Source organism: Molossus molossus, unplaced genomic scaffold, assembly GCF_014108415.1.
Source record: "Molossus molossus isolate mMolMol1 unplaced genomic scaffold, mMolMol1.p scaffold_m16_p_5, whole genome shotgun sequence".
In the NCBI taxonomy this organism is placed as follows: Eukaryota; Metazoa; Chordata; class Mammalia; order Chiroptera; family Molossidae; genus Molossus; species Molossus molossus.
In genome coordinates, this window is record NW_023425388.1 from 24379112 (window position 1) to 24405936 (window position 26825).

At 40.7% G+C, this 26825-nt stretch overlaps 1 protein-coding gene across 1 annotated transcript in view; it reads left to right on the forward strand.

Annotated features, from left to right (window-relative positions):
• Nucleotides 1-26825, forward strand: part of ARHGEF26 (Rho guanine nucleotide exchange factor 26) — a 119404-nt gene that overhangs the window by 16720 nt on the left and 75859 nt on the right. Inside the window, exons 4-5 of the mRNA XM_036243254.1 lie at nucleotides 11487-11543; nucleotides 15795-15955. Of these exons, the coding sequence (XP_036099147.1) occupies nucleotides 11487-11543; nucleotides 15795-15955 (218 nt within the window). The remainder of the gene's footprint in view (nucleotides 1-11486; nucleotides 11544-15794; nucleotides 15956-26825) is intronic.

Here is a 26825-nt window from a genome sequence, read left to right on the forward strand (position 1 = left end):
TGTTGCATTTTTAAATATGGATCTAATGCTTAAACATTTATTTCTCAAATTTTATTGATCTATCCAGAGTATATATAGCCTGTTGATTTTCTACATGATTAGTCTGTATGCTAATGTCTTAAGATTATTATGGTGTTTATTATCTCTGTATCTGTTTTTGGAAGAGATAAGGACTGTAGAGCCAATGGACAGCTTCTGCAGAAGGAAGTGTTGTTGCCAGTGAAAGGAAATTGCAGATTATTTTCCCCTTTGGTGTAGGAGATAAACTCGGCCACCCCTCCAACTGCAATAACACAAAGATTGGAGCAGTTCCCATTTTGGGTGGCAGGAAACCCCGCTTCTGGTAGTGATGTACAAAGGAGCTTGGTTGTTATCTGCTCAACTGAGACAGGGCGTCCTGATGTCTACCTGGGTTCAAGGTCTCCCTGCGAGAAGGCAGGTCATTGGCTGAGTTGCAGGAGAGCTGTGGCATCGTTCCTGCCATGGGGCCACCATGATACTAATTTGTTTACATGCAGTTAAATTATTGACCAAATATTTGCAGAGAGAGAGAAACATGGATGTGGGAGAGACACATTGATTGGTTGCCTCTCGCATGACCCCATCCAGGGCTGGGGAATCAAACCACAACCAACGTATGTGCCCTTGACCGGAATTGAACCGCCAACTCTTTGGTCCACAGGCTGACACTCTAACCACTGAGCCAAACTGGCCAGGACCCTCTTACTGTTTTCTTTTTTATAAGGTTCTTGATATTACCTGGAACAGAGCCTCTCAAGTGTCTCCACATAACAGATACATGTGCCAAGGGCTCTGAAGAGCAGGAGCCATATGTCCCTGTGACACGTGGCCAGCATTGTGACTCAGTGGCACTCTGCTGCCTGTTGGCTCTCTTATTCTCATGAATTGGCTCATTTTTCATCTTTACTGTCCATCTTTTCTCCTGAAAGCTCCTGCATACTGGGAGTTTCCGAGTTCATGTAACTTAGACTTGAGGGTACCTAGCACGGTCCAACCCACCTCATGCTGTTCTTTCTGCTCCCATGGATAAGTACCCATTCAGTTTCTAGAGAGAGCATCATTGGATCATATTGGCTCAGCCACTTTCCCTCCAATGAGTAGGTCACTTTATTGTCATTTGGCTAGGTGCCTAACTAACTCTTCTAATCAGCTTTGGCCTCCATGATGCATTATGGTGTGAGATGTGGCCACTTTGGGCTACTAACTTTGTGGAAACTGTGCATAGAACAGCTTTTCTTGCAGGGATCTGTGAGAGTGTTAAATGAGAAGACTGGTATATCTGGTGGAAATTTACCCATGGTGGAGTTGGCATCGCAACCATGGTCCATCTCAGTGGCCTAACCCAAGGAGAAATGCATTTTACCTTGGAATGCAGTATGTGTATTTGTGTGTGTGCATGTGAGTATGTGTGTTTTCAAACAAAAGTCTGACAAAGCAGAAGTTATCTTTAATACCTGTAGTATCCTATGATATTTTCTGTTTTATCTTTTTTGTTTTGTTACATTTAAATAGATGAAGATCAGAAATGTATGGACTTTGTTTTGCCATTCACTAAGAGCTTAGAACTTATAGTTTGGAAAATGCTGGTATGCTGGTATCTGACTCCAAATTGCATTTGTATTTCACTGAGTCACAGTGGTTGGGGCCAATAAAACAAGCCTAAAACCTAGGACCTGCACTACAAGGTCTTCGAAGCTGGTTTAGAGCACAATAGAATTGAAAGGTCTAAATGATGTTTATGAAAGAATGTAGGACAAAATGTCAAAATGAATGACACTGAAATCAGAGAACAGTTAAGGTCAGGATATTTCTCTCTAGAAAGCGTGACCAAAACTAGATGGACTAGATGGGCAAAGAGTGAGAAGTAAAAGCAGTGGAAGTGTAACATGGCGTGAATGAAGTTTGATGTATAGATAACAGAATGCTAATTCTGTGCCTATTTCTCAGATCTCCTCCGTAAAATAAGATCATTCCTGTCTGGTGGAACCATCGCCTGCTTTGTAAATCCTATGTAAAGTATCAGTTCACTTGATTGCTCATTTTTCCAGAACAAGTTTTTGCTCAGGTTCGATTTTTATTGCAAATCTAAGAAACTAACTTCAAGGGTCAGTGTTGTTCTAAGTAACTTACTCTTTTGGAGTGGATCATTTCTGTCCATCTGCCACTTTGCAAAAATCAACAAAAATGAAATAGCATTTAACATGTTGACATCACCTCTACAAACAGGTGTTTTGTCGGCCCGCCTCCGTCAGCCCCTCTTGACTCATGCCTTCCGTGTGTCCACGGCGTCATTCCCAGTGACGCGACTCCGGCCCAGGCCTCCTCTGGCGCTCACACTCGCACACCTGCCTGTCATCACTCTTTTTCAACACTGCCTCATAAGCCACTGCTCGGTTTGGACTTGACTGAAATCTTTCTTTCTCATTCCCTCCCTTTACCTTAGTTTCTTTCTTTTCCCAAAAATGCAGGTATTGTTGACAGCCTTAACTTCATTTGTCTGCCCTCCTTGTTTTATTTCTTATTTGGAGAGGACTTTGAAACCTGCTTTATTTTTAATTAAAAATGATGCTTTAGGCCCTGGCCTATTTCTCAGATCTCCTCCGTAAAATAAGATCATTCCTGTCTGGTGGAACCATCGCCTGCTTTGTAAATCCTATGTAAAGTATCAGTTCACTTGATTGCTCATTTTTCCAGCATTTTTCCAGCACTTGATTGCCAGGTAGCTCAGTTGGTTAGAGCATTGCCCTGATACACCAAGATTGTAGGTCTAATCCCTGGTCAGGGAACATATAAGAATCAACCAACTAATGCATCAGTAAGTGGAACAACAAATTGATGTTCTCTCTCTCTCTCTCTCAAACCAATAAAAAATATAGATAAGAGAATGTTTTATAAAAAATAAAAATAATACTTTAATTATAAAACCAAGGCATGTTCATTACAGAAAAGTAAAAAAATACCAATAGAAAAAGAGAACAAAATAAAAATTTGTTGACCCCGCCCCCCAACATTGACATTTTGGTATATGACTTTTCAAACCATTTTTTAAAAAAGTATACATAGAACTTTTCTTTAGAGCAAAAAAAGCAATAATAAAATAGTATTGTCTTATTACCCACGTTTTCCCCTTACCAGTGTTCTAAATACCTTTTTGTGTCTTTAAACCTATGGTTTTGTAACCCATTATTTTTCTAACCATATTGTGAATGACTTTCTGCGTCATTAAACTTTCTTCCACAACAACCTTTGAACAGCCTGTATTGTGTTTCATCAAATAGGTAGATGTTTGGTTCTTTTAACCAATTCCCGATTGTTAGTTGTTAGTTTGTTCCTAGTTTTTCAATTTAAAAATTCATGATTTAAAACTGATTAAGTTCTTTAAAATAATTACTTTTGAATTACAGAAGTAATACAAATATATTCTCCTAATTACAAAATTAAACATAAAAGTTCAGACCAAAATCTGCTTTGATTTTGCCACCATTCCCACCCCTTCCTCAGTATTTTATTAAAGATTCCACTTTGTAAACCTGCTCATCTTTTATGAAATAATTTTGTAAAATTGCCCTTTTCCTCTAAAGTCATTTTTTCTTTCATCCTTTCTGCGTCTGGGTCATTAGCTTTTCACGTATTTTTAAATGTCATTTTCTCTTCTTAGTTGTTGATAGATGAAGGACATCATCTCTCGCTGGCCTGTGGGAACGAGAATGAATACGTTTGGGTCTGGACTCAGGAGCCCACAGGGGAACGAAGCCCAGCTAATAAGACCCCAGGTCAAAGAGGCATTCCTTTACTGGGAGAAATGTCGGGAATAAGCAGCAAGTTGAAGTGCCAGGTTGCCCTACTGACAGCTTAGCTTTCGCTGCAGCAGGAGCTAGGAATCCAGTGAGAGGGGTGGTTTCTGCGGCATCCAGCGGAAGGATCTTCGTTCGGGGGAAGAGTAGCTGCAGATCTCAGCTCTGAGAAATTCAGAAGTGTTCCAGAAGGTGTTGTGTTGCCAGGGTTAAGAGCTCAGCTTTTGAAGGCAAGCAGGCAGGCATGTGTTTGAATCCCAGCTTAGCCCCTTAATTAGGGCCAATGACTTAACTTTTCTGATTCTATTATCTTCCTTGGAGGGTTGTTACAAGGTTTAGAAGTGTTACTGGTGGCGTGCCCTCTGTGTCCCCACCCGTTGCAGGCGGGAGTGGAATTCTTGCGATGTCACAGGGAAAGGGAACTTCGTGAGACTCGAATGGGAGAATGAGTGGTATTTATGTGCATGGAATGAAACCCCTGGGTTTTCAAGGTCTCATTTCCCTCTGTCCTGCCATGGGAAAAGTCCAATCTTATCTTCAGCAGAGCTAGAATTAAGGCCGCTACCCAGAGTCTCCACTCTGTATTCAAGCACAGTTCAGCATCTGGCTAGCTTGGCTTTTGATCCCAGCTGCAGTCCATTGCGTGTGAGCCGTGTGGCTGCTATGGCCACAAGGCAATGTAGTGCACAGGCGAGTGTGGGTCCCAGAGCAAGAGAGTGCAAGGGAGTGGAAGAACAAGCAAGAGAGAATTCTTTGGGGATTACATATTCCCAAACTTTTAGGGACTTGCATTGGGGTCCACCCTTCTAGCCAGTGATCTTTGTTCCCAGGTTAGACTGACAAGCAAGCACCTTCCTACATCTCCCCAACTTCACTGTGCATACACCGTCTTCCCTTTGTCAAACCCCTTTCCCCAGTGATCTGCAGGGAAGGTCCAGTGGTTCCCTGGGGAGTGTAAAGTTGCAGCTTCCTGGTGCAGCTGCCCAGATGACCATGTCTATAGTGTCTGGCCTTCCCTTTGCTCTCTTTCTGTTGTTAATAGTAGCTAGCTCATTGTGACGATAACAGAAGTTACAGCTTCTGGTGCATGGCAAGCATTTGATACAGTGGTAATTTGAGAAATGAATGAAGGACCAACTAGAACTCTGAATCAGGAATTGGCTAGATATGGGGAGCTAATGACTAGCTAGCGAGGCTGGCTGCAGTGAAGTAGCTTATCTCCTAAATCGGAAAGAGCACAACAGTTTATTTTTGTACCTTTAATCACCTATCTGTTTGTGGTTTGTACTCTCAGCCTCATATCTGTATTGAAATAATTTGAGTTTATTCAGGAATCTTGGCTCTGTCTGTAGAGGGTGATGCAAGCCACAGAGGAGCAGAAACCTCCAGCCCTGGCCTGCCCTATTGACTTTGCTATCACGTTAGTAGACCTGAGGTTCCCAAGAGGGGATGCGGAGAGGAGAGCTGAGAGGTTTACTGTTTCTTGAGATGCAGGAACTTTGGTGAGGATTATGGAATTCAGGTCAACAACAGTACCTCAGAGGAGATCAGTTTTTTGAACAAATGAGTTAGGAGGTCCCTGGCATGTTACTTGATATATTTTCAAATTAAGCATATGATTTTATTAAATGGGCCATTGTCTTCTAATTTTCTACCTCCCTAAAAATATGAGCCCCATCTTGACCTCATTTATCTGATGTTTGGTTATTCAGGTCCCTGGCCCTTTGAGATGACCGTTGTGTGGTAGCTCTTAGCTTAGGTGGAGTGTTATCTCAGGGTTTGTCTTGGTGGATGAGGCGGGCGGGGCTAGAGAGAGCCCAGTGGGCCTGGCTGTGGAGGCCATGCTTTCTGGACCCTGGCAGATTTCTCAGTTTAGGAACTTCAAACATACTCTCAAAGAGCTGCCGTTCCCACGTTATTGACAATGAAAGAACTCCAGCTCATTTGTAATTCAAGGGCTATTTGTGTTGTGTTAAATCTGTCGAAAAGACCTGAGAGAGATTGAGTCTTATGGTTTAATTCTACTTTGCAATTCATTCCCTTCCCACATGAGCTTTTAAGAACAGAAGCTGGTGTACAGGGAATCACCAAGAGGCATGAATAACCAGATGATTTTCAGCACGTTGGTAATCTTTGGCAAAGTGTGAAGGTCTTAGCTCAGATGAGTAGTCAGTGTACATTAGTGGTTTATGCAGTCCGAGTGACCTTGGATTATAAATTTCTGATGTAATTTTTCACTGAACATCTCTGAGCCTTGTGGGGCCCTTCCATCTGGTTTCCTTAGATGGTGGGGAAAAATAGAAGGAATGTGCACTGACCTACAAACAATACCAAGTCTGGATGGGCCCGAGAACATACCCTTTTACCCCACAGAAAATGGTGATCTGGTTGACCAGGAGACTGGTATTATTAATCTTGGCTCTCTGCACAGGATCTGCTGTATCCTGTACACAGGCCCTGTGTGTACAAAGGCAATATCGGCGCTGTATTTGGGCTTAAGAGAACTTGGCTCATAACCTATTCCAGTCAGTGGAATCAAAGGCCAAGGAATATTGCACAAAGTTGATGGGTTTTTGACACAGTTCTGCGAAGACGCCTGTAACTGGTTGAGTGTAGAAATGGAGTCTCTGCTTACAGCCTCCCTGTTTCTTCGTAGGACAGTTATCTGAGAATGTCCGACTTTCAAGTTGTCAAGGAGAATACTGGCATGAATTTTAGATGGGTCTATCTTTTAGGGAGTTTACCCTTTTCTAAATTTCATAAACTATATATTTTGGGTCTAACTAGACATGTGTCAAGTATCTTGTACTGTTCTTTATTTTTTTCAACTAATTGCTAATTTTTGTCTCATTTGGACATGGAATATATATCAGTCACAAAGATCATGGGTGAAGAATTTCAATACCAATTAAAGCAACAAAAATCTAATTACAAATGTAAAATTATTTGAACATGACTGAGTTCTCTGCATTTGCTATCTTGATAAGCCACATACATATATTCATATTTGTTAACTTAGGTCAGAATTGTGGTCTTGGGCTATAATCCTGTTGCTTTATTTGCATTAATCTTTATCCATTTTAAATGTTGAAGATATTAACATGCATTCCTACTTTCTCCTTAGAGTCTAGAATCTGTCTTGGCAAAATTGGAATAGTTTTGTGAATTGCTTAGATTATAAAACTCAAGAACCCTAAATTGAATCCAATTGTTTGTGTTTCCTCAAACTACTTTCGCAATTCTACTTATTGAACATAGTTGAATAAAAAAAGTTAAACCAGGCCAAGACAGTGAAAATTAAGAAAGTTCTGGCGAAGTCACAAGAAATCTTTAAAGGAGTGTAGCTTTGACTAAGTGTTCCGTTTGTACTCAGCCGGAGCTACCAATACGAAATATATATTTTAAAAATAAAGGAGCCTGTACAATTTTGATTTTTAATTTTAGATAGCAAAATAGCAATCAGTTTTGGAAACTTGTGTATTCTTTTTGTTTTCTTTTGTACACATAGAAACAAGGGGGAACTCTTAAAGAAATGTGATAAACATAATATTTTAGATTCTTTTGGCAAAATATGTGCAAATTGCAAAAAGCATGTAAATTTTAAACCATAGATATAAATATATTCTTTACCACATTTTTCTTTGTTTCATACAAAAACAAAGGTCTGGACCTTTCAGTGATTTTTCTTATGTTCACTGAGATGGTTGTTGACTTAGAAAATGTCCAGAGGTATTTACTATTAAACACTTGCCACACACTATTCTTTTTTCCTGTCTTCTCTTTTTTCTGCTTGATATTTGCTCCTATTTTCTCTTCTCCTCTTATTTTCTCTTCTCTGCCTTCTGCCAGTCTTTGTGGGGCCTTTTTTTGAATCACTCTGTCCCTATCTTTCTCTTGTTTCATTTCTCCAAACACCTCGGTCTCTGAAATCATTTTGCCTGCTCTTGACCGACCTGCAGACACCTTTTCTCAGGTACCACTTGATGTAGAGTTGCTGTGGAAGGAGGTCTCAGGTAGACAAAAGGATCCTTCTTTGGCTCTGGACGAAGACCCTGTCCAGCCTGGCCTGTGCAGGGTAGGAAGGGGCTGAGACAGGACAGGCCCTGGAGCAGTGGTGTGGCCACCAGCCTGGAGGAACTGGTTTGTCATAATTCCCCAGAGCACACTTTCAGTCTCTCCAAGTACATTGCACTTCAGTTTTCTTATGGCCCAGTAATGCTTCCTGGAATCGTTTTCATTTTTATTTTTTCTGTCACAGTAGTTTTGTGTGGGTTGCTGATTTCTTACCGATGACTTGTAGGTTAGAGGAATATTTGGTCATTTTTTTTATTAGTATTAGGTAAAGTTGTAATTCTATGTGTTAGTACTTGGCCTTTTTTCAGAACTACCTTCTCTTCCCCCTCAAAAAGCAACTACTTTACCTGGGGATTTTTTGATTTTGTTTTTATGGTCAGGTGAAGTACTCTTAATCCCTCAGTAAACTCGCTGTCATCTGTCTAGGTCTGTAAGGCCACACGTTCCTTTCTCTGCCCCTTAAGATTTCCGGGTCTGAGTGCGTTAGTAGTTTTGGGCGAGTATGTCAGTGGCATGGAAATTCTTGCCTCTGACCTCACCTACAGATGACCTCACCTGCTGAGACTGGGCATGGTGCCTGGATATTCATCTGCCTGGGCTCTGTGTCAGGCAAGAAATCCTGTGAAATTCTTGTTCAGGGTGAATTGAGTGGGAGAAGCTCTGAACAGTTTCATTCTAGCCAGTCTCCTCCCGTATTGGCATGTCTGAAGGAGCCTTCATAGCCGTGCATTCTTGCTGACACGCCGACCCGACCCCGGGTCAGGATGTTGGTAAAGCTAAGAACATTCCACTACATGGGTGGATGAAATAAAACGTATAGAGACTTGGTACAGAGACCTGGCATTAGAAGGGGTCTCGCCCAACCCTAGCAATAGAGGGTGGGGTGGGGGGGCCCTAAGCCTTATGATGTCATGATTAAGAGTGTGAGTCCTGGAGTTGGCCAGGCGTGGATGCAGGTTCTGGCCTTGCTGCCTGCTTAGCTGTGTGATCTTGGATCCTCAGCCTGAGCTGTTATTCTCATCTGTGAAATGGGGAGAAGAATAGTATCAACTTTATAGAGTTTTTATGAGGATTCAGTGGGAAAACAAGTATGAAATACTTGGCACATTCCTGGTACACAGTAAGTGCTCAGTAAACGAGTGCTCATTTTACTGTTGAGTTAGGACTCTATTTTTATACCACTTTCTAACTTTTTCCAAAAATTAAATTAAATCCCTGGCTGGTTTGGCTCAGCGGTTAGAGCGTCGGCCGGCAGACAAGAGTTGCAGTTTCAATTCCAGTCAAGGACACATCCCTCAGTTGTGGTCGGTCCCCAGCCCTAGTCTAAGTCGTGAGGGAGGCAACCTGTCGATGTGTCTCTCACATCGATGTGCCTCTCTCTCTCTCTCTCTCTCTCCCCCTCCCTTTCCATCTGAAATGGAAAAATATCCTCGAGTGAGGATTTAAAACAAATAGGAGAGAGTAACATGTGGTTGCCTTGGTTTCCATGACAGCGCAGTGTAGAGAACTGTGCACAGCCATCTTCACACCAGGGTGTGCTCACAGCCCCGGAGCTCATGAACACTGTGCGCGGTGGACAGGCATAGTCTGCAGGCTACCAGATCCTCAGCTGCGAGTTGTTCTCCTTTCTAAAGCTGGGACTGCACTTAAAGGGTGAAATCCAGGTCTTTTTCTAGCCCCCCTTTCACATTTGCCATTTTACTAAGGGAAGGCCTGTCTCTTGTCCATCTCAAATCTCTCTGTGGTGAGTGGCCCCAAGGTGTCTGACCATTGGGGCATAAAATAAAGGGGGGGGTCAATGTGAAATATTTTCAATGAAGCCTCCATTAATGAAGCCACCATAAGCACCCCATTGTTCTAACAGTTTCATTCTCAGTAACATTTTACTGTTAAGGCTTAATGCATTAAAATTGGGAATAACTATGTTGTTTTGATCATAGGTTATTAATGGTATTTGTGGTGGTTATATAATCCACAAGAATCTCTTTTACACTCAAATCTCAATGGTCACAGGGAGTTTCAGAAAATTGCATTTAAAACATATTTTTTGCTTCCAAGTATACTAGTGTGACTAATAAGATACCCTAACACATAGAATTATATTATATTAGGAAACCTTGGGGCAAAATTGACATAGAAATGTGATTTCAAGGAGAAAGAAGACTAGTGTCAAATCTCCAACTGGTGAGGGAAACTTATCCACTATGACCCATTTAAAAATAAATATCAGATCATTTTGTTTTTTACATTCCATTGAATACATTTAAGACCACAGTAGCACACATTTAAAATGTCTAGATTGACAATTAGCAGGAAAATACATCTTTAAAATTCTTTAATTTAAGATGAAAAATCTGAGATGTGAACTTAAAAATAGGTCTAGGGGAACATGGTTTAAAAAAAAAAATCTAAGAAGTAGGAAAGCAAAAATGTTTGAAGACCTTTATGTTTTACTTGTTATATTGCTGTTGGTTTTGAACACAGTGGGAGGGCACTGTCCTTCTTACTGCTCCCTTTCTCTCAGTGCGGAATTTAGTTGGTTGGAATCTTAACATATCCCTTATTTTTTGCTAATTTCATCTTTGACTGAAAACTATAAATGTCTTTCACGTGCCAGATTGAGGGCCTGTTGTACCAGAAGAGACACCCAGTCCTCCTTCCTGGAGTTCATAGTTCAGCCTCTGTTCTGTGGTTTCAAAAGATGAAACTGCAGTAGTCAAATCAAAATGTGGCGATTGAGAGAGTGAGGAACTCAACTAATGATGCAACTGCATTGCTCCAAGTGTGTCCTGATAGTATTGGTTCCTGCAGTGTCGTTGCTTCTCTAAATCCGGTTAACATTCTTGTTTGTCCAAGTTAAATATGCTGGAAAGGCAGCTGGAATTGAGGCAGAGGGGACTTTGATTTCTTCTTTGATTGGGTTTTTATGAAAAGCATTGGTATTTCATGGAGTCTTTATGAAAAATGGTATGAAGCCCGGCCAGTGTGGCCCAGTGGTTGAGCATCAATCCATACACCAAGAGGTTGCTGGTTCGATTCCCGGTCAGGTTCACGTTGTGGGCCTGATTACCAGTGGGGGACATGCAGGAGGCGGCCAGTGGATGTTTTCTCTCATCGATGTTTCTATCTCTCCCTCCCTCCCCCTTCCTCTCTCTCTCTCAAAATCAATAAAGAAAAAAATTTTTTTTTTAAAAAAAGAAAGAAAAGAAAAATGGTGTTAAAATCACTCTTTCATTTTGTGATCCTGGACAGTAATCTCTCAGAGCAGTGGCTGTATTTCTTTATTATTAGATTTCTGAATTTATGATTTGGGCGATTAATTCGGTAAGTATTTTAGGAATATCCAGAACTAAGACTAGAACAGATTGACTCAATCTTGATAGATAGTGTTCTACACATTTGGTCAGTTCTTTAGTGTTGAACTGTGCTTATTTATTAATGATTCAATACTGTTTGACCAAAAATGAACATGTATTGAATTCAACATGTTGCATCAGTTTCTCTTAATTCATTTTTGAAAGGCATAGAATTATACCTTACATAATAAAGAAATTGTTAAAGTGAATGAGCTCAAAACTGTTTTTCCCTCCTCCCCAGGTGAAAAGAAACGGATTGTCTCAGGCAGTTAGCCAGGAGGAAAGAAAGAGGCAAGAGGTAGGTTTTCTATGAGCATATGCTTGCAACCACTGGGTGCACTCGCTCCAGTTTCCTTCAGATGTGTGCAGTGAATACATGTTATGTTTACAAAAGACATATGTGATCATTGTCCAATAGAACTACATGTAAGTCCCCGAAAAAGAATATTTTAAAATATCCCAATGTTGCCCTGGCCAGTTTGGCTCAGCGGTTAGAGCATCGGTCTGCGGTCCAGAGAGACCCAGGTTCGGTTCCCGCTAAGGGCATGTACCTCGGTTGCAGTTTGTCCCCGGCCCTGGTTGGTCATGCGGGTGGCAGCCACTCGATGTGTCCCTTTCACATCGATGTTTCTCTCTCTCTCTCTCTCTTCCTCTCCCTCCCTCCCACTCTATCTGAACAAAAAATGGAAAAATGTCCTCGGGTGAGGTTAAAAAAAAATAAATAAATAAAATAAAATAAAATATCCCAATGTTAACTTGAAAACACAGTCCAGGTATTTAAACTGGAAGAAATATGTTGAAAACTGAAACATGTACAGATGTACGATCCTAGAACTGAAAAAGGATGTTAGTGGAAAACCGGTGAAATCTTAGGAAAGTATATACATTTGTCTGTAGACAAAATGTAATGCACCCTGGTTAGGGGAAGCTCTGGACCTTCTTACAAGATTTCTATAAATAAAACTTTACTTAATAAAAAATAAAACATAACAATAGGGTTTCCCCACTTGAAGTTTAAATAACTTCCGTTTAGGAAAACTGCTCATTGTGATATTATTGTGAAGGTCTCAGGACATTTTCCTCCTGTCTCAATGTATATTACTATGGATATATATGTTTATGCATATACACACATGTAAATAATTTCACAAAAGTCATGAAGTATCCTTTTCTTATTTCATTGGCATGGAGTAATGCAAAAATATAAGGGCACAGTATAGTGCCATATTTTTAAGTAAAAAAAAAAACAGAATAGTATATAACATTGGTATACCTATCACTGAGAATTAGCAAATGTATTACATTTTTTTATTTTTCCTTCATTTTTTTAAAGTAAAGAAAATGAGACGTTCAATAAAATAGAAATCCTGTATTCCCCTTCTCAGTCCCATTTCCTTGTTCTCAACCCCAGAGACAATTATAATTATGAATTAATGTATATCCATCTAATCTGTATTTTTAAATCATGTATTACATAGGTTTATGTACATGTACGTGTGTGTGTGTTAAAATGTAGATAAATGAGCCCTGGCTGGTTTGGCTCAGCGGTCAGAGCGTCGGCCTGCGGACCAAAGAGTCCCAGGTTTGATTCCAGCCAAGGGCATGTACCTCAGTTGTGGTTTGTCCCCAGCCCCAGGTAGCAACCAATTGATGTGTCTCTCTCACACTGATGTCTTTCTCTCTCTCTCCTTCCTTCCTGCTCTATCTGACGATAAATGGAAAAATATCTTCGAGTGAGGATTAAAAATAATAATAATGAAAAATATGGAGATGATTCTGAACATATTGGCTACTTTTATAAAAAATATGTTTTTATTGATTTTAGAGAGGAAGGGAAAGGGAGAGAAACACTGATCGGCTGCCTCCTGCACGCCCCCTTTGGGTATTGAGCCCATGACCCACTGAGCCCCACTGGCCAGGGCTTTGGTTACTTTTTATATTCAACATCGTTTTTGAGGTTTATTCATGTTAATGTGTAATAATCTAGATCGTTCATTAAGACTACTTTAGCCCTAGCTGGTTTGGCTCAGCGGTTGGAGCATCGGCCTGCGGACCAGAGAGTCCCGGGTTTGGTTCCCGCCAGGGGCACATACCAAAAAAAAAAAAAAAAAAAAAAGACTACTTTATAGCCCATTCTATAAAAACAGTCTTTTAAAAATCTCTTTTCCAAATGATGGATGGTAGGTGATATGTTTTGTTTTCTTCTTTAGTGTTAACAATGTAGTATAAACAGTGTTTCTGTCTCCTTGGGGACAAATTCAGGAGCTTCCCCAGAGTCCCAGTTCCATTTGAACACTTCTGTTCTTTTAAACTTTTTCTATTTGAAGCTATTCTAATTTTGAAAATATTTATTCATATTTGTGATATAAAAAAAGTAGTAACAGCAACAAATCTACCTTTATGGTTTTTTATTATTCCTATATAGCTATTTTTAGCAGGTATAACCTGATTTTCTTTAAAGTACTTGATGGCTCCGTTGAGGGTGTTTTTTTTTTATCCTTACCCGAGGATATTTTTCCATTTTTTAAAATTCAGATAGAGTGGGAGGGAGAGAGAGGAAGAGAGAGAGAATCATCGATGATGAAAGGGACACATCGAGTGGCTGCCACCTGCACGACCAACCAGAGCCGGGGACAAACTGCGACCGAGGTACATGCCCTTAGCGGGAACCGAACCCGGGTCTCTCTGGACTGCAGGCTGATGCTCTAACCGCTGAGCCAAACCGGCCAGGGCTGTTGCGGGTGTTTTAACAATTATTACGTTAACCCTGTTATATTAAAGTACTATTTATTCATCTTTTCCTGTGATTAATTCTGTGTAGTTCATTATGTCCTTTTGTTCAAATGTTAGTATTTTGGATTTGATTATAAAAGCCTTTACTTTTGAAAATATTTTAAGTCCTTTCAAGGCACCATATCCATCAACAACCTGGAATCCATTATTTTTGATGAGGAAGTGACAACTTTCTTTAGTTGGCATTGCAGTTCCTGGGGATAATCCCATTCACTAATCGATCATTGTGTAGGAGAATTACATAAGATACAGGTTAAGTGAGACTCTCAATGTTCTTGCTCTTTACTCTTTAGAAGGTTATATCACTTAAATCCCTAAGCACAACCAAGGCTAGAACAGCACATTTAAGTAAGACTTCCCTAAAAGCTTATGGATGCTAAAAAGGGAGGTGCATGTTGAGATTGGCACCACAAATCTGACTTACAAATCTGGCCTACCCACCAGAGCTGGGAGGCTACCTGCCTAGCCTGCCCTGCTCCCACCCAGCCTTGGTAGCAGCGCAGGGAGTTCTGGAAAGAATCTTCTGAGCCAAGGGCTTGCAGGGAGGAGCCCTGGAGGGCAAGGTGATGATGGCAGTGTTACTAGGGAGGTTGGATGTGAATCTCAGGCCTGCAGGGATGTTCACCACCCCTCCCTGAGCAGGAATTTTCCCTGGGTTGCCATTCTTGGGGGATCTGGAGTTGATTTTGTGAAGGAGCTAGATGAATTCCTTACACAAGGTGTGGGTGTCCATCCACCTATGTGGGTTGGCATTTCATCATTAATGGACGCTTATCAGGAAAACCGCCGTGTGCCTGACACCAAGAGTTTCTGCAGAGGGTCCTTCGCTCCTCCTTGAGACACTGACAAGAGCACAGGTGGTAGCTTGTTGAACAGGCAGAATTACTTTCAATTTGTCTGAGCTGATATAAAAGAATTCCTGGCTAATAAGAGCCTTTTGAGAGTAGGTGCAGTCATGCTCTCTTAATACACCCAGAATGTTTGCTGTTAATGACTGCAGATTACTCAGACTAAAACATAGGGAGAGAAAGGGCCCAAAGAGATGGAGCAAAGGACTATATTTGTGAAAATATTTCTCTGAATCCTAAGATATGTCCATGAATCCTTACTGTCCCAGAGCAGCATGCTTTGAAACCAGGGCTGGAGGAGGTGACCCCAAAGGTTAATTAATGTCACACTGGAATTTCATCACATGCCCTAGCTTCCTAACAGATCCTACCCCTTGACAAAGTATAACCTCAGAATGCAATCTCAAGTCATCCAAATGATTTCATTGTTTCATATTTACACTATGGGCAGGGTTTCCCTTTCTCACGATTTGGGTGTAAGTGCCTTATAATGACAATCGTTGTGATACAGTTTTCTATCTTTCTTTTTTTTTTTTTTAAAGCTTCACTGGAGGATATTTTTCCATTGATTCTCAGATAGAGTGGGAGGGAAGGAGTGAAGGAGAGAGAGAGAAACATCACTGTGAGAGAGACTCATCGATTAGTTGCCTCCCTCATAACCCCAACCACCAGGGCTGGGAATCAAACAACTGAGACTGTGCCCTTGACTGAAATTGAACCCGAAACTCTTTGGTCCACGGGCCGACAATCTAACTGTTGAGCCAAACCAGCCAGGGCTACAGTTTTCTTAATGCTTATCTTTTTGTACTTTTTAGATATTATATCATCCTTATGGCAGAATTATGAGAGAGATATTTAATTCTTCAATTAATAGAATTAATAATACTTTTTTTCCCCCTTCTTACCAGGCCATCTTTGAAGTTATATCTTCTGAACATTCCTATTTACTCAGCTTGGAGATCTTGATACGAATGTTTAAAAATTCTAAAGAACTGAGCGATACAATGACCAAGACAGAGAGTCATCATCTCTTCTCCAACATTACAGACGTCTGGGAGGCAAGCAAAAAGTAAGTTCTCTTTAGTTTGCCTTTGGCTGTGCCAAGACGTTACTTACTAACAGACGTCTGTGTCATCTCAAAAGGAGGACATTCAGAGGCATGAAATCTCTCATTTACTAAATTGGCTCTTATCTTTATTCTTCGAGATAAATTTTAAGATATATTTCAGGTTGTTGATATATAGACAAATGCTAAGTGTGTAATTAATTGTCACAGCAGACTGTTATATCTAAGGACCCTTCATTCTCTCTCCTTTTTATTCTTCCTTTTTAGTTATACCAATAATATAACAACACGTAGTTGGGAAAGAAAAAATAACTCACAATCATTCCATGCAAATACAAAAATTATTTTTGTTTACATTTTCATGTTCTTTTCTTCATTCAGATGTTATTGTTCATATAAATACTATTTTTGAAATGCACTTATAGTGACCATAATGATTTTCTATAGGTTTTCCATATTTAACACTTCATAAGCGCTGTTGGAAGAGCTTTCATTATCATTTTTAATGAGTGCAGGAACTCAGCTGGTACACCGGTGGTGAGCGTATCTGTGCTTCTTAGCAAACTACACAGCCTGTACTTCAACCAGGTGCCAGAATTGCACCGAAGTGAACTTTATGAAGCTGCTATTTGGGGAGGTCAAAATGGATTGAATATTGGCAATTTTATGTGGTTGGGTCAAAGTTCGGTTTACTGTATAACTAATAAAACTTAAACTACAAGCCTTCTTACTCATAAAGCCACCTTTTAAATATTTGCTCTGCCGCTGAGAGCAGGTGCGTTTTTCTCTTGCGCTGCAAGATTGAACATCCTTGCTGGACAGGTCAGCATGTGAGCTGGGGCTACTTCGGAGAGATGGGATTTGTGGTCAGATCACTGTGATCTCCAGATATTTCATGATAGTAGCACAACTTCAGATTCTGGCACAAGAAAAGATCCTGGCAATCTTGTTATTGACATGAATACAAGATACACGTGTGGAGGACCCGCTGGGCCAGAGGGAATAGTGGGCCTGTGGTGTGCGGACGGTGGCACAGACCACAGCTGGGAAGTCCTCTCTCAGAAGCGGGGTTGTTGCTGTGGTCAGCTCATTGGTGCTTTTCGTACCAGTCTTGCCAGTTTTGGTAAGAGAACTGAAGATTTCTCCCTTCAGCGAAGAGGGCAGAGAGCCTAACATGGCGTGTACCTCTTCGAAAGGCATTTAGATTTCCAAGTGATAGTCCTTCATTTTAACTTGTACTTCAGTTGAATGAAAACAAAGCTCCAAATTGGCTACATCACTAGGAAGAATTATGACTGTTTTGATAACTGTAAATTGTAAGTCATGGTTTTAAAATAGAATATGTTTTCTGAAAACCCTGGTGGTGTTTTCTTCACTGTGGAGTTGTGCTTCGAATCCTGAGGCTGTCGGTCAGTTTCTCACAGTGTCTAAATGACCCCAGAGAAAGCTTTTTGTCAGTTGTGATTATTGAATAACAACAGTTGTTGACCTGAGGATGCGTTGAGTCCCTAAGTCTTGGGGCCTTGATGGTACTGCCTGTGTGTGTCAGCGGGTTCAGGGGGAGCCTCTCTTTTCGATGATTGGTTGACCTTGATCAGGTTGCTACCTCTTCAGATCATTTCTTATCTGTAAGAGGGGTATAAAAAAATTCACCATTGGTTGACCCTGGAATAAGTCATTTAAGTTAGATTTAAATTTTATTTTAATTTCGATTATTTACAAAATTTACATCTTGTATGATTTTGTTAAAACATTTTTATTTCTATAGTAGCTTACAGGAAGGGACAACTCTGGACCTTTTTTTTTTCAAATTAAAAGCAAAACTCTGAAACTTTTCAGCCTCCATTAAAAGATAAAGAAATTTCCTTTTCTTTACATCGCTTTTTTTTTTTACTTGAAATGTACTGTTGTAATTAGGATAGCTGCCTGTGTGATACTTGATCTCTGTTATATTTCAACTAGAATCTGCTTCTTCATGATAATCCTGTGTCTGCTTTATAATAACATAGTACACACGTTTATTTAATTCAGTTTGAAAACCCATTTATGTATCTGAAACACTCAGATACAGCCTTTTAAACATGTAAAGTGCTCAGAGTGTTGGCAAAGCCCATTTATTATGTAATGCCTATTTGTTGAATTTCCAGCGTTTGGTCTCCAAGAGTGACTCTCAAGTGATAACTATTTAATGTGCTGCCCACGACAGAGTTTCCAGTCCTAAGAAAATGTCAAACAGAATCTTGAATAAAACAAATGGTCAGTGTCTGAACTGGGTATTACCGATTAAGCTTGGCCTTGGCGAGTGTGGCACAGTCGGGACTCGCCTTGCTGTTTCACTTTTACCGAAGGAGAAACGGCAGCTCTGTGTGCCAGGATATTTAGTGTAGAACGTGCTCCACATTCAGCTCGTGGGCATCTGGTCCCCTGTATGGTGGTTCAGGTTCTTCACTGCTCATAAGTAACACTGAGAAGGCCTTTTATGGAAGATGACAAGGGTAAGATCGTTCTGACTCCGGCAGTGTGTGTGTTTATCAGGGACACGTCCCTACTAAATTCTTCTTGATAAAGAATTGTTCATTTTAGTCAACACTGTGGGACCTCCTATTCTGCAATGTGCCTGGGTTCTAGAGCATTTCAGCTGGTGGCATCTGCCCAGCGGCTGTTGGTCCCCAGGGACCAGTGGTGGCCAGTGGAACTTGCACAGCTGGTGTGCAGAGGCGTCCCACTGCAGGGCGCGTCTCCCAAAATGGGCAGGTTTGGGTCAGGCTGGAGCTTATGGGCTTCAGGGCCCTGGTGGGAATCAAGAGTCGAGGAAGGTGAATGCCTTTGTGTGCCCTGCTGAGGTGTTTTCCCCACTTCCTGGGACAGATGTGGTGGCCTGGGAGGTGACTGTGTGCTGTTTGCATGTCACCAGAGGGATAAAGGGGCCAGATCCCTCCAACACTCATGGGCAGGAGGCTCTTGGGGCACAGTCGAAATAAGCATATTCAAAGCCCCCCCGGAAGAATGGATGGTTTTTATTGCTGCGGAATTACACTGCTGGGGTTGTAAGGTCCCATGTCCCTCAGTCCAGTCCCAGAAGAGGGGCAGTCGTGGGTTCAGCAAGGCCAGAAATAGAGCCAAAGTCCAGGGTTTCCATTCCATGGTGCAGCTGAATCCAGGTCAGGATTAATCTAGAGTTAGTCATCAGTCCATGATGGGGGTTCCACCTGGCCATGGGCCAGCTGGCGAGGGCGGGGCATAGGAGCTGCAGGCTGGGGGGGGGGGTGCAGCAGGAGAGAGAGAGCAGACGGCGCTTTCCTTTGACTAGGAGATGAGATACTCAGACTTCTAGAGCCTGTTTTGGCCACTGACTCACTTCCAGGGGTGATGGACAGGTAGGCACCTTCCATGTCACTCAGACCATTCCGGGCAAGCAGTTAAACTGCCTTTGTCCAGACCCTTCCCCAGCCGATCAGCAGGGAACAGACCTGGAGCGTTAGCTGCGCTCCTGGAGAAGCTGCAGCAGTGGCGTGCCTGTACTATCTGGTCCTCCCTGTACTCCTGTCCTGGTAAATCATGACCAACTCACCGTGCCAGTCACAGAGAGGATGTGGAGGAGGTGAAGGACCAGAGGCCATTCCAGTAACACAGCCAGAGGTGATGGGATCCCAGGAGGGGGCCGAAAAGAAAGGACTTGAGGGATATTTAGGATATCGAATCTTGAGGACTTCATGAGAAGGGGGGAGGAGTTTTGTCTGCCTGACAGATTTCTGCCTTGACTGTGGATGGTGGTTGGTTGTGTTAACGAGGATAGAAGAGAAACAGGTTGGGGCTTCGTGAGGGAGATAAGAAATTCTGTTTGGGGCAGGTCTGAAGTGATCGAGAAGCCTGAGGGGAAGCTATGTGCTATAGGAGAAAAATCTTGACTAGAGATGTAGGTTTGAGTCATAGGGATGGTTCTCGACACTGTGGGTTTCCACGAGATGCTAGTGCTTGTAGCAATGGTTGTTAAGTGGTGGTGGCTGTACTTACTCCCAGGGGCACTGAGAAATGCATATTTGGTTGCACCAGTGACTTGGGGATTCTACTGGCATTAGTAGGTGGGGGCCAGAGGTGGCAGACACCCTGCATTTGGTACAACAGTCCCACACAAGCTTGAATTGTCCCATCCAAAGGCTAGGAGTGCCCTCCTTGATGTGTCTGCATAGAGTGAAAAGAAAAAGGGAAACCAAGGTCAGAATTTTGGCAGAGAAATACTTAAGACCTGTGCGTTGGGGCAGGAATGAAGTAAATGGGATAAGAACGGCACAGACTTTTCTCAAAGCCTTTTGGTGGTGGAGGCTTCGGTCTCTTTAATGCCCCCTAACCCTCTCTGTAAGTGCCATGGGCTTGGCAACTGTTTTCGTTTTACCCTCTGTACAGCTGTATTGGGGGAGGTAGGCTATATTCCCCCCCTCTTCTTTTTCATGGGAAGATCAGAGCTAGACTCTTTAAGTTTAGGCAGGATCATATATCTTTGGGTCAATGCTAGGGCAGGGCCTTTGACCTCCCAAATCTGGACCTACTTCCTTCCACCTTAACTGTGTTAACTTCCTTGTGGCTCAAACTCATGAAATCTCCCTGATTCATGATCTCTCTGTCTTTTAAGGACCAAAGAAGTCCTAAAAGCCTAAGCGTCCCATGAAAAAGGAGTATTATTTGGTTTAGAAATGAAAGGGCTTAATTCATAACTAAACACCATACATAGTGTATATTTTACGTATTTGTACACGTCCTTTGATTATTCTGTGTTCTGCCTTCATATATCTATGTTCATTTAGAATAATTTATAATTACAGAAAAAGACAAGTAAGATTGATATATATGCATTTGCAAGAGATTATGATCTAATTCCCATTGTTTTTAAATTTCAGATATGTCAATGGTAAAAGACTGATACTATCAGGAAAGGAAATTGTCTTTTGTATAAGACTGAATATTAACCACCCTTCTGTATTTAGAAACTCCAAGGTCTTTTGTGTTCAAAGGTTTTCTGCAAAATGAAAACGAGATGAGCCTTTGTTTTGATGTTTTATAAAATGATACATTTTTACCCTCAACTCTGAGTTTTCATTCTAACTATGTAGGTTATGCCAACTATTTCAGTTAAATCTTTTTCAGCAGTAGAATGTGCTATTATTTGTAACCTACAAAGATATGCTATGCTGCAAATGAACTTTGCAAGATGCATGCTTTTCTCTTTCCTATTTTAAAGTTGAAACATTGGTATTTCTTTATAATATACAAAGTAATATAAAGCTAAAACTATGCTTGCTTTCAGTTTCCACATAGTAAAGTAAAAAATATCTATCACTGAATTTTTGTGTCCTGAGGAACTGAATTTGTTCCCCACATATGAGTAACTGATGCCACATTGTCCCGTTTCTGTTTTGTTGGAAGAGTAAATTGTAGTAATAGAGCACATTCAGAATGGATCTCACCCGACATTTGCTTCTCCAGAATATTGTGTCCCCCTAATTTTAATCAGATTATATTAACATTGAAATGTCATGGGATACTAAACACTGCTTCAGTGCACATGCTTCGATATTATTTTAAGAAATGCCTTCATATGACAAAATAATGACCTTTTACTCCAATAATGACATAGAATAGCTGCATTGTGAAGTATGTTTTCTATTTGATATTTAAAAGGCTAAACTTGAATGCCTTAATAATAAACCTTTAACAGTTAGCATTTTATCCTTCCTGACTGATTCTTAAAGCTAAATTTTAAAACCTATTAAACTGAACTACGCGAGAAAATATGGAACTGTTTACACTGTGTTACCTGTTTCATTTTTGCCCTCAAAGTAATGGCTGTTGCTATTGCGTTTCATTAGCAAATGTCCTTTCCTTATTCAATATACAATATGTTTACCACAGAGTGTTTAGTAAATAAAGCAATTGCCTTCTTTCCCTTAATATAACAAAGCAGCTTTATTCTTTCTGCAACCAAACTTCTTCCACTCCCAGCTGAAAGACAGTGACTTCCAAACGCCACTTTTTATGACATTCTTTGACTTTGTCTCTTTCCCGAGGTGAGTGGACAAAGAAGTTCATGTGACATTTGCCCCGAGCACTCTCTAATGACATGGGTGTTTTGGTCCATATTGTTTAGCTTTTACCTATGACCTGTGTCTGAAGTAATAGTGAGGGAATTAAGTAGTTATTTATGTATCACTTTGAATAAAGAAATAAAGCCCACAGGTGTCTTAATGATAGGTGCAGTCATTTCAGTTAGGATTTCGGAAAAGCAGTGGGGGAATCTGAAGGCTTGGCAAGGAGATACCGCCAAGTAAAGATGAATTTATGTTCATTCCCTTCTGAAGTCCCATGAAGACGAACGGGAAAGTCAGTGCACAGAAGCACAAATAGAGAGAGAGAGAGAGAGAACGCAGCAACAGCAACATTTTGGAACCTGGATCACGGATGGATGCTCAGTGACTCTTTCAGGCAATCCGAGAACGTTTAAACTGGCAGAGAGGAAAGCCAAGGAGGAATCAGATTTAAAAGCCCGAATTTCTGGAAGGTGCAGGAATTGATAACGAAGTTGGGGTAAAGGTGTGACAAAAAAAACAGGAGCTCTCTTGCTTGACCAGTGTGGCTCAGTGGTTGAGTGTCGACCCATGCACCAAGAGCTCACCAGTTTGATTCCCAGTCAGGGCACAGGTCTCTCTCAACGTTTCTATCTCTCTCTAAAAATCAATAAAGAAAAAAGTTAAAAAAAAAAAAACAGCACTGGAGTTCTCAATGGACATAGACAATAATGCTGGGGGAGGGGACGGGGTCAGGGGTCAGGAGGGTGTCTATGGGGGAAAAAGGAGAAGCATCTGTAACAAAAATAATAAAAATTGCAAAAATAAATAAAAATAAAAAACAGCAAAAAATATTTTATTTTAGGGGGATTTTAATAATTTTATTAAATATATATATCAATTTGGGGTAAAAACTCCCCCAAAAACAGAAGTTCTGTGAAAACCCATTGGATTAGTCAGAGCCCAGACCCCTTCTTCAGCTTTGCACAGATGGTTGACACCCTGCTTTGCCCTAGCAGTAGAGCAGAATAGACGAGTTCTGGTCCTGAGGACCTCAGTTCAAGTGAGCAAGGGTCTGTCTGCTGTACAGGAAATAAGGATATAGTAGTGACAGTCGACACCTGAAACCTTCTGCCCCCACTCTTCTTTGGAACACCGGTGGCCAGGTACATGAGTACTCTTTGTCCTATTTTAGTGAAATGGTGATTGGCGTAATTTGAGTTTAGTAATATTTTATAATTTTTATCAGCAATATTTATGCTCAAATAAATACATTGTTATAATCATTATTATTATTATTGAGTTATGTAGGACGCAATAAGCCGAAGGTTATAAAGCCACAGTAGGCAAGTACTTATTAATTCTAAATCTTAGTTTCTCCCTCTATCTAATGGGGATGAAATGATAGTGAACCTCCTAGGTTGTTGTGAGAATTAAATGAGATAATACATGTAAAGTGCTTAGCTTAACACTACATAAGCTCTCAAATAGCCATGATTTTGTTGATATTATTGCTGTCATTTGGGTCATCTATAGTCTGATATTCTGAAATGTTCTGGATTTTGTATTTATTGACCCGTGTGTGTGTGTGTCCTCTCTGTCTCGGCCAGCACTGGTCCAAGGCTAGGTTAAAGAACAGGTCTTGCTTTACATAGATTCTAGCACAGTGATTTGCATGTTTCACAACATTGTGGCAGTCATCTTTATTTTGACATTGAAAGAAGTAAAAAACAAATGGATTTTTCCCTAGTCATAAGGCTTATGAGTTGTGTTTTAGGTTAGGACTAAAGTCTGAGCTGTTTCCTTCCTCCCTGCCTGGTGTTTGCCTTGCGAGTGGTAGAAACCTTGGCCCAGTGCTTCTCAGCAGGCCTGCCATGCTCCAGCTGCCAGTCACACTGTTCTGGTTATTTTTTGCAGACATTTGGGGCTACTACATGCTATTTTGCTTTTTTTTTTGCATTGCTTTTGCAAGCTCCAAGAGTCTGTGGATTCTGAGTTGTTAACATGGAGATTTAAACTTGGATAATGATCCTGGTTGGGACAGATGAAAGTATTACCAAGCGTAGTCATTAGCTGTTATCAATCTTCAACTAGGGCAGAATTTTGTGGAAAAAGAAACAATGGCTGGGGTGTAGTTTGTAGTATTTCATCTGCATTGCATTTACAGCTGTGGATTTTGAACCATTACATGGGTTTTTGACTCTGCCAGTTGTGAGTTAAACAAGCAGGACCACACAGTTTTTCTGGCCGATGGAAAAGATTTTAATGTAAACTCTGTGATCCAGCCAAGTTAAATCTAGCACTTGATTTAAGCACAAGGCAGATGGTTGATGAATTAAATTTCAAAAGCAAGCTCTTTTAGGCTTTTTGATTACTTGTTGATCATGGGCTGTTGCCTCTAATTGTTATGCATTAACTATTAGCATCTGGGCATCAATTTTGTCTTTTTCCAACACTTCTTATTTCATCCAGTTTAATCCTTTATAGTGTCCTGTGAAGTACAAGCATTTTTCTTTTGCTGCTCAGGAGATTTAGACCTAAATTAATTGTGTGACTTTGCTTAATTTATTAATTAAGTAATTCATTTAAATTGAATGGAAACGAGTAAGTTTTTTGATCCTTCAGATTGCATTCCCCTAGACCACTTGTTTGAAAATATACATATATTTTAAGTGCAGTTCAGGGTTCAGTCTTTAGAGCTAAATTTCATTTTAGGCCTCTTCTAGGGATTACCCATCTGGAGCTAGTCATAGAGAGAGATTAGATTTTATCTTATGTTGAAGGTCATGACCTCATAAAGTGTGGAGACCTTAAAAGCAAAGAGCAGCTACTTTTCTGAGACAACCCTGTGCTGCATCATAGCCATCGTCGGCTTGTCATTGCCTGTGGCCACTGTTCCCTGAGTCGGGGCCATTGTCCAGTGTGTTGACCGTCAGCGGTCTCGGAATGTGTCTCCTGGCTGAAGTATTGCAGTATTCTCCAGAAGGAAGCTGATTGGTTATAAAAGTGTCCTGTGGTTCCTATATCATCAGGCATCCTAACATGTAGCAATACAGTGAAATTAAAAAGACATCCGAGTAGCTTATCTTAAACTCCGTGAACTGCTCTTACAGTGATTTGAGGAAGAAGGGTTTTGGAACACGTTGACTGAATTCAGATAAGTTTCTGCTTCTTCGTCTGAAAACTCTAATGTTTCCAAAATAAACTTCCATAGAAAATGAGCAACCTTACAGCAAAATCTTTTACTTTTTTAAAATGGCAGTTTTGTGTAAAACCTGTGAAAATACAATTTTCATAAAAGATTCTGAAAATACTGTCTGTATGCTAAGAAGACAGGTGAATACTGTTTTAAATATTAATTCAGTATATTATTACCACACTCTTGGGTCTAAATTAGACACTCTTGGGTCTAAAGTTTTTTTAAAGGATGTGGATTAAATCATACCAGCCTTGACACTTCAGATTTTACAAGTATATTTATAGAAAAATATCTTGAGAAAAATCGTGAATGGTATTTGTTCAAGAACTTAGCTGATACTTTATCTATACCGAGTTTTCTTTGGATTTCCAAAAGGTTTCGGGAAATGATATGAACATGGAAAAAAATTCGATGGAAAGGTTCCAGAGAAATGTCAAGATTGGCTAAGATTGACCTTGTCACTTGTGGGGGATTCAAACAAAGGTCCCTTTGTGGCAAGAAAACTGTCTGTGTATCGGCAGTTCATTGGAATTTCTTTCCTCGCAGAGAAGAGAGATATGAACGGCCAGCACGGGGCACAATACGGCGTTTGTGCTTATCTGCTGAAGTCCTGCCATGGGCTCCTACTTGCTCTCTTGCATCTTGTGGATATTCAGTGCCCAGCACTTAGTTATACATATTTATGTATGTGTTTGTGCACGTATGTAGGTATCTTTAAAAGATCTGCTAGGACTAAGATGTTTTCCAAAACATCTTTGGTAGCCATTCTTTCAAGCAGAAATTTACTTGAGTCCATTCTGTTGAAAAGACAGCAGGAATGATTCAGCCATGAAATTATTCTCTTGAGGTTCACTAAAGCAGCGTTAAGTGAAAGATCTCTATGGGGACTGTAAAAAAAATGATATAACAGATTTAGCTACTTTTTCCTTAATTTTAGAATATCTGATCCTGTCATCTGAGAATTCACATTGTAGGGGTTTTGAAACACGTTCTATTGTGGGCGAAGGGTTTGGTTCCCTCGTTTGTGTTCCCGCCGTCCCTGGGGTCACGCTAATGAAATGCCTCCAGTTCTTGCCCTTTATTCCTTTGTCTTTTTTAGTCTTTCTTGCCAATATCCTGTGTATTTCCACAAAGCAGCTTTTGCAATCAGAATGTAATTTCATTAATTTAGAATATCAGAACATCATTTCACCAATTCATGAATATATTTAGAGATCAGGATACCATTTTATAAACTTTTTCTGAGAAGTACACACTAGGTGATTTTCTCCTTTTTGCTCATGAAGTATCCTTTCCAACTTAGAGAGGGGAAATGTGTCATTATTTAGACTCCAGACACTCTTCCCCCGAATACTGTTGACTAACACATACTCTTGTGGACTCTGAAGAACCTTCTATTTGGAAACTCAGCTGTTCAAACCGGAGAAACCTTGGCTTGCTTTTGCCTGTTTCATTGCAGACTTTCCTGGCATGAGCTAATTCCTAACTTTGAAGGCTAGTTTTTATTGATCACATTTCTCTGTCCTGAGACCGGAGCAAGGAATCCTAGCTCGTCGTAGGCAGGTGGCTTCATTTCTCTGCATGCTGGTGGCCAAGCGAGGTTTCCAGCAGCACG